The sequence below is a fragment of the Callorhinchus milii genome, unplaced genomic scaffold (assembly GCF_018977255.1).
Source record: "Callorhinchus milii isolate IMCB2004 unplaced genomic scaffold, IMCB_Cmil_1.0 Scaffold1258, whole genome shotgun sequence".
Lineage (NCBI taxonomy): Eukaryota > Metazoa > Chordata > Chondrichthyes > Chimaeriformes > Callorhinchidae > Callorhinchus > Callorhinchus milii.
The window spans coordinates 1-10,000 of NW_024705999.1; the positions used below are offsets into that span (position 1 = coordinate 1).

A 10,000-nucleotide genomic window follows, 5' to 3' on the forward strand; every position below is an offset into this window, starting at 1 on the left:
CCTCTCTCTCTCTCCGTCTCTTTATATCTCCCCGTCTCTCTTTCTCCGTCTCTCTATCTCAGCGACCCCCCCCCCCCCCCAAGGTGCCTGCGGTTTGCCTCTCGAGTCGCATCGCCCCCCCCCCCCCCCTACCCGCGCCTGCAACAGTGCATTGCTCTGTGCAGCGGTGCACACCGCTGCATCACACCTTGCGGTGGCATGCACGGTTGCGTCGCCCATTGCCCCCCCCCCCCCCCCGGGCAGTTGCAGGCGCGGCCGCATTGCAACCCCCAACGCGCCCGCAGCTTGCCATCGCTTGACCCCTCCTCCTCCCCCCCGCGCCCCCGCCTGCGACACTGCACCGCTCCGTGCCACTGCATGCGCGGCTGCACCCCTGCAGCCCACCCCCCCCACCCCGAGCCTGCAGCCCGCACCCAGACCCGCGCCGCAACAGCGCGCGCGCGGCCGGGACCGCGTGCACCGCTGCGTGGCTCGCTCACTGCAGCCGCATGCGCGGGTGCATTCCCCCCACACCCCCGGCGGCTGCGTTGCTGCGCCGAGCGGCGGGCGGGGGAGAGAGGGGGCGGAGGGGAGAGAGGAGTGGGCGGGGCGTGGGGGAGAGAGGAGTGGGCGGGGCGTGGGGGGAGAGAGGAGTGGGCGGGGCGTGGGGGGAGAGAGGAGTGGGCGGGGCGTGGGGGGAGAGAGGAGTGGGCGGGGCGTGGGGGAGAGGAGTGGGGGGCGTGGGGGGAGAGGAGTGGGCGGGGCGTGGGGGAGAGAGGAGGGGGCGGGGCGTGGGGAGAGAGGAGTGGGCGGGGCGTGGGGGGAGAGAGGAGTGGGCGGGGCGTGGGGAGAGAGGAGTGGGCGGGCGGAGAGGAGTGGGCGGGCGTGGGGGGAGAGAGGAGTGGGCGGGGCTTTCGCTCTGTCTCAACGGCATCCGCTCGCGCCACGTCACGCGGGCGGAGGCGGGGGGGGGGGGGGAAGGTCCCACGTGACCCGGAGGGAGAGGAGGAGGGGCGGCGTCGGCGGCGTCGTCTCGTGATCTCCCCCCCCCCCCCCCCGGGCCGATTGTGACGTCAGCCGGACCGCATCACCGCCGCCGCCTCACCGCCGAGAGGCGGATGAATCCTTCCGCGCGGGACGCGCCGCCCGCCCAAAAAAAAAAAGTTCCGACCAACAACAACAAACACCGCCCCCACCCCCCAAAAAAACCCCCAAACCCCCCTCCCCCCTCCCCAATAAAACCTGGCGACTCGCAGCCCCTTCCCCGAGCGGTCGGCGGGGGAGTCGCTGAGGTAAAAAAATCCGGGGGGTCGGGGGGGGGGGAACTATTTTGTTTTGGTGTCAGAGAGGGAGAGAGGGCGGAGGTGTATCGCTCCGCGGCCCCACGTCGCCGCCGTCGTCGTCGTCGTCTTCGGGAGTCCAACGGCTGTTTTTTTTTTCGGGAGAGAAGAAGGAGAGGAGTGAGTGTGAGAGAGAGGGAGAAGGAGAGAGAGAGAGAGAGAGAGAGAAAAGGAGAGATACCGCAGACTGACAACTCGACCCCCACACACACACACACACAGAGGGAGAGAGGGAGCGCGAGAGAGAAGGAGGAGGAGAGAGAGAGAAAGAGAGAGAGAGAAGGAGGGAGTGTGTGAGTGCGAAAGAGAGAGAGAGAGGAGAGGTAGAGGCCGACACCCCCCGAGGCCCCTCTACAGACGACGGAGAGAGAGAGACAGAGAGAGAGAGAGAAGGAGAAAGGACGAGAAGAGAGAGAGAGAGAGAGAGTGAGAGGGGAGAGACCGGAGGAGAGGGACCGCGAGAGGAACGATGAAGTTTCAGTATAAGGAGGAACACGCCTTCGAGAAGCGGCGATCCGAGGGCGAGAAGATCCGCAAGAAATACCCCGACAGAGTGCCGGTCAGTGCGCGCCCCCACACCCCCACACACACACCCCCACACCCCCCCACACCCCAACACCCCCCCACACACACCCCACACCCCAACACACCCCCCACACACCCCAAACATACCCCACACCCCCAAACACCCACACACCCCCCCACACACCCCCCACACCCCCAAACATACCCCACACCCCAACACACCCCCCTCCCCTCCCCCCGACACCCCGACAGAGTGCCGGTCAGTGCGCGCCCCCACACCCCGACACCCCCACACCCCCCCCACACACCCCCACACACCCCCACACACCCCAACATACCCCACACCCCAAACACCCCCCCACCCCGACACAGTGCCGGTCAGTGCGCGCCCCCACACCCCCCCGACACCCCCACACCCCCACACACACCCCACACCCCCACACCCCCAAACATACCCCACACCCAACACTCCCCCCGACACCCCGACAGAGTGCCGGTCAGTGCGCGCCCCACACCCCCACACCCCCCGACACCCCCACACCCAACACCCCCCCACACACACCCCCCCACACCCAACACACCCCCTCCCCTCCCCCGACACCCCGACAGAGTGCCGGTCAGTGCGCACCCCCACACCCCCCGACACCCACACACCCCCCAAACACCCCACACCACACCCACACACCCCCAAACACCCACACACCCACCACACCCCACACACACCCCCACCCCGACAGAGTGCCGGTCAGTGCGCGCCCCCACACCCCCACACCCCCAAACATACCCCACACCCCCACACACCCCAACACCCCCCCACACCCCAACACACCCACACACACCCCCTACACCCCCACACACCCTCCCCGACACCCCACACCCCCCCCGGACAACCCCCCACACCCCGACAGAGTGCCGGTCAGTGCGCGCCCCCACACCCCTACACCCCCACACACACACCCACACCCCCGGACACCCCAACACTCCAACACACCCCCACACACCCCAACACACCCCCACACACACACCCACACCCCCACACCCCCCTCACACCCCCAAACACCCCAACACTCCAACACACCCCACACCCCAACACATACCCACACACACCCCCCAAACATACCCCACACCCCCCCCCCGGACACCCCCCCCCACAAACACCCACCACACCCCAACACACACCCCCACACCCCCCCCACACCCCAAACATACCCCACACACCCCCACACCCCCCCAAACATACCCCACACCCCCACACACACCCACACCCCCACACACACCCCCAAACATACCCCACACCCCACACACACCCCACACCCACACACACCCCCACACCCCAAACACCCCCACACCCCAACACACACCCCACACCCCAACACACACCCCCCCACACCCCCTACACACACCCCCACACCCCAAACAATCCCCACACCCCCAAACAATCCCCACACCCCCAAACAGCCCCACAGCCTCCCCCCACACACCCAAACACCCCCCACACCCCAAACACCCCCCACACCCCACACACACCCCCCATACCCCACACACACCCCCACCCCGACAGAGTGCCGGTCAGTGCGCGCCCACAAACACCCCGACTCCACACCCCCTCCCCCCCCAAACACCGCCCCACACCCCGACACTCCCACACCGCCCCCCCAACACACCCCAAACACCCCCCTCCCCTCCCCCCGACACCCCGACAGAGTACTGGTCAGTGTGTACCACGAATACCACCCATCGCCTCGTCACGTCGTCCGGACGTCTCATAAAGCGCTTCACGGGGACACACCGTAAAATGTAGTGACTGTGCGTTTTTTGTGAGCGATGTGAATGGCTCCGGACATAATCCACAGTCGTTCGAGAGAGAGAGAGAGAGACTGTTCCAGATTCCCACTAACCTTTAACCCCCCCGACCCCCCCCCCCCCCACAGCCCGTAAACGGGGTCTCCCCGGAGCTGAACTGGCCCCAAGGTGACACGATACGGGAATCGAGGCCCACCCCCCGCACTCCCCACAGCCACACCCCCCCCCCCCACTCCGTGGACACGGAGGGGCCGACCAGTCACTGGGGTGGGGTGGGGGCAGAGAATCCTCCCCCTCGGCTCCCGTTACCCCCACCAACTAGCGGGGAGGGGGGGGTCCTAGCTTGGCCCAGACAGCGCTCTCTCTCTCTCTCTCTCTCTCGATGGCCAATGGTTATTGGTTGGACTCCAGCAGTTACCCCCATCACCCCCCACCCCCAACGCCCACTCTGGGTGTCCCTCCGGGGCGAGAGCGAGCGAGAGAGAGAGAGGAGGGGGTGCGGGGAATTCTCAGTCGGGTTTGGAGACTCTTAAGCAACGGTGACGGGTTTCCATATGGGTCAGATGGTGGTGGTGGGGGGGGGGGGGGAAAAACCCTCTCGCACCCTGCTCCCCCCATCGAGTGTCAGTCAGTCACTTCCCGGTGGATTTTATCCGGGGAAAGAGGTAGAAACTCCCTTCTCTTACCCCCCACCCCACCCGCCCAGAGCCGTGGGAGATCTTTAACGTCCACCAGGACAGGGCACAGACGGGGAGGGGGTGGGGGGGGTTTTAACATCTCGTCCAAAGGACGGCGCCTCCTTCAGAGAAGACTCGTAACCTGTCCCGGTCGGTCGGTCGGTGTCGGTCACTGCGGATCAGTGACTGCAGATTCCCTGTGACGCGTACACACGCAGACTCGCGCACACGCAGACAGACACACGCAGACAGACACACGCAGAGACGGGGGGGGGGGGGATTATTAATCAGCATCAACGCAGCACCAGCTCCGCTCTGATCGCTCTGCGCTGGTGTGACTGGGGAACGGTGGGGGGGGGCCCATTGTGACCGGCAGCTGTCGCTCGGGGAGGGGTGTCGGCAGGTTAGAGCCCTCGGGTGGGGGTCGGAGTCGGGGGGGGGGGGTGAGAGTCGCAGCTGTGCGGAAACCGAAAGAAAGTGAGCGTTGGAGAAAACAGGTGCGCGTTGGGGGGGGTGTGTGAGTACTTTCCCGGTTACACTCGGGGGCCTCTGGTGTCGGTCACTAAGTGCTCGTTTACGTGAGCCTGAGCTGCGTGGCTCCGAACGCTGTACCTTCTCGGATAATAAACGTGTCCTCAGATGGATTAGTGGGTGACGTAGACCGGTCACAGGTCCGCCCGGGAATAGGGGAACAGTCCCTTTTCCTGCTCTTGCTGCCCGAAGCAGCTTTTTTAATGAGCTTTTCTCCGCCTCCCTCCCGCCATCAGCCGTTCCCTCGTGGATTGGGGGAACAGCCACAATAGTCCTTAATAGTCCTCCACAATAGGAGCTTCGTCGCGTCTTCGAGTCGTCCCGAAGCACTTCGCGGCCCACGCGACAAAGCGAATCGGACGTATATGTTTCGTGGGGGGGACGCGGTTGCCGGTTGCGCACAGCGGTGCCCCACAGACGGCCGTGGATCGAGTGACCGAATTATTATTGAATTTTTTTTTTTTTTTTAAAAAAAAAGGGATTGTTACCCCCGGAGCCGCGATCCACCAATCGACTAACAAGCGGGTTCCGGCTTAACTGACGGTAAACCGCGCGCGCGGAGTAAGGAAACCCGCCCGAGGTTTGGCCCGACCGGGACTCGAACCCGGGTCTCTGGGTTGCGAGGCGAGCGCTCCGGCCGCTGAGCTGCAGGATTTTTGTTTTGCTCGGGGTGACACCGATGAGGTTAGGTTTGGGGTTTGTGGGGAGTGAGAGCGGAGGGGGATTTTCATGGGAACAGGAAGCGGTATTGATCCCGAGTTTAAGGAAACTCATTTTCACCCCAAATCGTTCCACTTCCCTCTTTTGAATATTCCTAAACAAGTTGAATCCTCCCCCTCAGCTCCTGTTAACCCCACAAGCCAAAGCCTTAACTTACTATCTAACTAACTAACTAACTATCTAACTAACTAATTAACTAGCTAGCTAGCTAACGAACGAACTCTGGGCTCCCGCCCCAAAAGCCTTGGCTCTCGCCAGCCAACCTGCGCCTCATACTCTCCGGAATTACAACCACAACCACCACCGCCACCGCAACAACAGCAGCAGCGACGGGGTTAGGGTAACAAGGTGAGCCCCTCCTGGGGGGGGGAGAGAGAGGGAGAGAGTGAGAGAGAGACCTATTTCATTCCAGACACACACATGACCGTGTGTCAGTGACGTACCTATCTGGTTTGGAGACTCTTAACCAGGGTGGTGTGGGTCTGCGTGTGTCCGGACACCGCCCCCCCCCCCCCCCATCCCCGGCCGACCAAAACAAAACAACCCAGACTGTACAGCGCCTGCCCGGAGCCGGGGTTGGTGGTCGGAGCCCCGTTAGAGCCATTCAGACCAAACGCCGGCAGTCTGTACGCACGTCACCGACTGTACACCTGACACGACTGAGGACTTTGCTCTCGGTGCGTTCCGCTTACAGCGGGTCGTCAGGGGTTAGACGGTTCACTGTCCCAATGCTGAAGGGTGGTGGGGGGAGGGAGAGAGAGAGAGAGAGAGAGAGAGGCGGTGAATGTTTCTCTCTATGAATGATCCCTAACGAAATGGCACAACGGTTTTTTTTGACCGCGTCCAAGAGCAATCTAAAAACCCACCATCACATCTCACTTCCCCCTTCACCCCTTCACCCCCCCACCGCCCCCCCCCCCACCGCCGTTACGACATCTTAGCAATACATTTGTCACTCATCCCACGGCCGTTTGTGGGGTTGTTGCTGTGCTCCGCAGTCGGTTCACTTTCCGGTGTGTCCCTGTTGCTTTGTGTCGTGGTGCAACTCGACATCAAACGCGAGGATTATTATTATTATTATTATTATCATCATCATCTCTACATTATCAATCGGCTTCCCAGTTTCGAACAGGGAGACGCTGCCCCCGTGTACGTCTTTCTTCGCAGCTGAATCGTCCCATCAGAAATGCAAGTTGTTGTTGTTGTTGTTGGGAAAAACCCACCCGTCCCGACCCTAACTCCCGGCTCAGAGTGTGGGTCCCCCGGGAGGTCCTCGCGGTGCGAAAGGCACCGTGTGAATGTCGGTTGCTGTTAGGTCAGTGGATCGAAGGGTTGGGGGGGAAACGGTCGGTGGAGTTGAGGTAACAGATCAGAGCTCCCGAATGGTGAAACAGGCCCCGAGGGGCTGAATGGCCTCCTCCTGGTTTCCTAGGCTCCCGGAGGAGGGTTGGAGCAGCGACTGGGAGGGGGGGGGAGAGGGGGGTGACCGTGAAGTGTCCTGTGAGTGGCGATGACTGGAAGGTCGAGACTGAAGGAAAGGCGCTGTTCGAGATCCGAGACGCTGTGTCACTGTCTCGCTCTTGGGCTCGGTCTGACGCGGGTGCGCGCGTGTGCGTGTGGTGTGCGTGTGGTGTGCGTGTGCGCGTGCGTGCGGCCAGCGGTCTGTGCGCCTGCGTATAGGGCAGAAGGCCCTTTCCCGAGCGACAAGAGCCTAACCGCTGTGCTGCTGACTCGTGACTCGGCGTTGCCGTTGGTTGATCGGCAAAAAATCCGCCGTCGTTGCTCAGGCGACAGCCGAGAGGTGTGGAAGGTGGAGAGAGAGAGAAAAAAAAATACTGCAGCGTCACTGTCGGTGCTGCAGAGCAGGAGCGAGGCCGACCGAAGCTGCTTTGCTGCCGGGTCGAGTCCTGCCCCCCCCCCGACCCGCCTGTTTGCCTGTGCGGTCAGCGGTCAGTGCGGCGCGAGCGGTCGGCGTTGAGGGGGTCCCGATTCCCGTTAACAGACGCTCTTTGAGGTCAAAACACCGTAACCTCTCAGTCTCGCGGCCTCGCGCGGTTCCTGCCCCGTCTCCCCGGCTCCCGGCTCCCCGCGCGTGGGGTCCCGGTGCAGAGAGAGAGAGAGAGAGAGAGAGAGAGAGAGAGGACTCTGTTGATCTTAGAGCTCCGCCAGTTCAGTGACCCCCCGCGCGAGATCCACTTGTTTTATTTTTACACAGATGGTGCGGGTGGAATCGGGCCGAGAGCTCTCACCCGTCAAACTCAAACAGAACAGAATGTAGTCTATTAATCCTTTCTCTCTCTCTCTCTCTCTCTCTCTCTCTCCAACATTCGCGTGTCCCAGTGCCACGAGTCACAGCTGCCGTCGAGGGGCCTATGCAGCAGTCGGTCAGACATTTTGTCCACTCGCAGCTATGGAGTCCTGGGACATGACGTCAGCCCTCTGACCGGTTTTATTCTCGTAGGAGCAGGAGGAGGCCATTCGGTCCCTCGAGCCCGTTCCACTAAAGCCATTCCATAAGACCACGAGCGACCGGTGCCTCCATTTAATAATCCCTTTAAATCTGGAGTCCTGCGACAGCTCAGCGGTTAGAGCGCTCGCCTCGCAGGCGGGAGGACCCGGGTTCGGTCGATTCGATTCCCGGGCGGGTCAGGTCAGGGTGGAAACATTGGGAGAGTTTCTTTACTCCATATGCACGTGCGCGTGCGCGCGCCGACACGTTTACCGGCAGTGAATAGGAACCCGCTTGTTAGTCGATTGGCAGATCGTTTACCGGGAGTAATAATCCCTTTTTTATATATATATATATAAATAAAAATAATAATCCGGTCCTCAGTCCGCGGCTGTTGGTGGGGCGCCGCTGTGCGCAATTGGCTGCCGGGTTTTGCCCCCCAAATACACAGTCAACTGACTGCACGGTATGTTCCGTGAGGGGATTATTATCCCCGGAAAGCCGCCCCGTCACAATCGGCCGACAACCACATTCCCACTCGCTGCCGGTAACCAGGCGAGTAGGTCCTCTCACTCGCAAGGCGAGCGCTCTAACCCCTGAGCTGCGGGACTCCTGATGTTTTGGACGTGACCCTCTCTCTCTCTCTCTCTGTGTGTGATCACAAAGGTTTACCTGACTGATGGGAATCTCTCTCTCTCTCTCTCTCTGTGTGTGTGCAGGTGATTGTAGAGAAGGCCCCTAAAGCCAGGATAGATGACCTGGATAAGAAGAAATACCTGGTGCCCTCTGACCTCACGGGTGAGCTCCAGCTTCCGGCCGCTCCGAGCGCCCGAGACCACGGACGCGGACGCGGTCGCCGCTCCGGTTCGGGGCCGCCCACCGCCCGCTGATTATTGTGATGTCTTCGCGGTCTTGTCCACAAGCCCCGCGGAGCTCTCCACAAAGCTCTTTGCTTGGTTCTCCCCACGGCCTCGCTCGGTGTCTCTCTGCCTCTGGGCATGTCTGTGTGTGTGTGTGTGTGTGTCTCTCTCTCTCTCTCTCTGCCTCTGTGTGTGTGTGTCTCTCTCTCTCTCTCTCTCTCTGCCTCTGTGTGTGTGTCTGTGTGTGTGTCTCTCTCTCTCTCTGCCTCTGTGTGTGTGTGTCTCTCTCTCTCTCTCTGCCTCTGTGTGTCTGTGTGTGTGTCTGTCTCTCTCTCTGCCTCTATGTGTGTGTGTGTGTGTCTCTCTCTCTCTGCCTCTATGTGTGTGTGTCTCTCTCTCTCTCTGCCTCTATGTGTGTGTGTATCTCTCTCTCTGCCTCTATGTGTGTGTGTGTGTGTCTCTCTCTCTGCCTCTATGTGTGTGTGTGTGTATGTGTGTCTCTCTGGCCCTGTGTGTATGTGTGTGTCTCTCTCTTGACTGTGTGTGTGTGTGTCTCTCTCTCTCTGCCTCTATGTGTGTGTGTGTGTGTGTATGTGTGTGTCTCTCTCTGACTGTGTATGTGTGTGTCTCTCTCTGCCTCTGTGTGTGTGTGTGTGTGTGTCTCTCTGGCCCTGTGTGTATGTGTGTGTCTCTCTCTGCCTGTGTGTGTGTGGTGAGCACAGGGTGTGTGTATGTGTAAAGTGTGTGTGTGTGTGTGTGTGTGATGCTGACCTGATCTCTCTCTCTCTCTCTCTCTCCACAGTTGGGCAGTTCTATTTCCTGATCCGGAAGCGTATCCACCTTCGAGCTGAAGACGCTCTCTTCTTTTTTGTAAACAATGTCATTCCTCCAACCAGCGCCACCATGGGCCAGCTCTACCAGGTCAGTGACGATACTACTGGTACAATAACAACCCCCCCCCTCCCCCCTCCCGGGGTGTCACCCGGCGCCCGATCCCGTCCTCGAGACGTCCCAAAGCGCTTCACGGGACACGCCGTCGGGTGTAGTGACTGTGTGTTTTGTGGCAGCCAATTGCGCACGGCAGTCATGGTGTGAGTGACCACTCATTGTTGCGGA

General features: G+C 61.2%; 1 protein-coding gene across 1 annotated transcript in view; it reads left to right on the forward strand.

The window, feature by feature from the left end:
- Window positions 1–1,592: 1,592 nt before the first annotated feature.
- LOC121852767 (gamma-aminobutyric acid receptor-associated protein) overlaps window positions 1,593–10,000 on the forward strand; it is an 8,623-nt gene continuing 215 nt past the window's right edge. Inside the window, exons 1-3 of the mRNA XM_042346652.1 lie at window positions 1,593–1,878; window positions 8,744–8,822; window positions 9,687–9,805. Of these exons, the coding sequence (XP_042202586.1) occupies window positions 1,789–1,878; window positions 8,744–8,822; window positions 9,687–9,805 (288 nt within the window). The 5' untranslated portion in view covers window positions 1,593–1,788. The remainder of the gene's footprint in view (window positions 1,879–8,743; window positions 8,823–9,686; window positions 9,806–10,000) is intronic.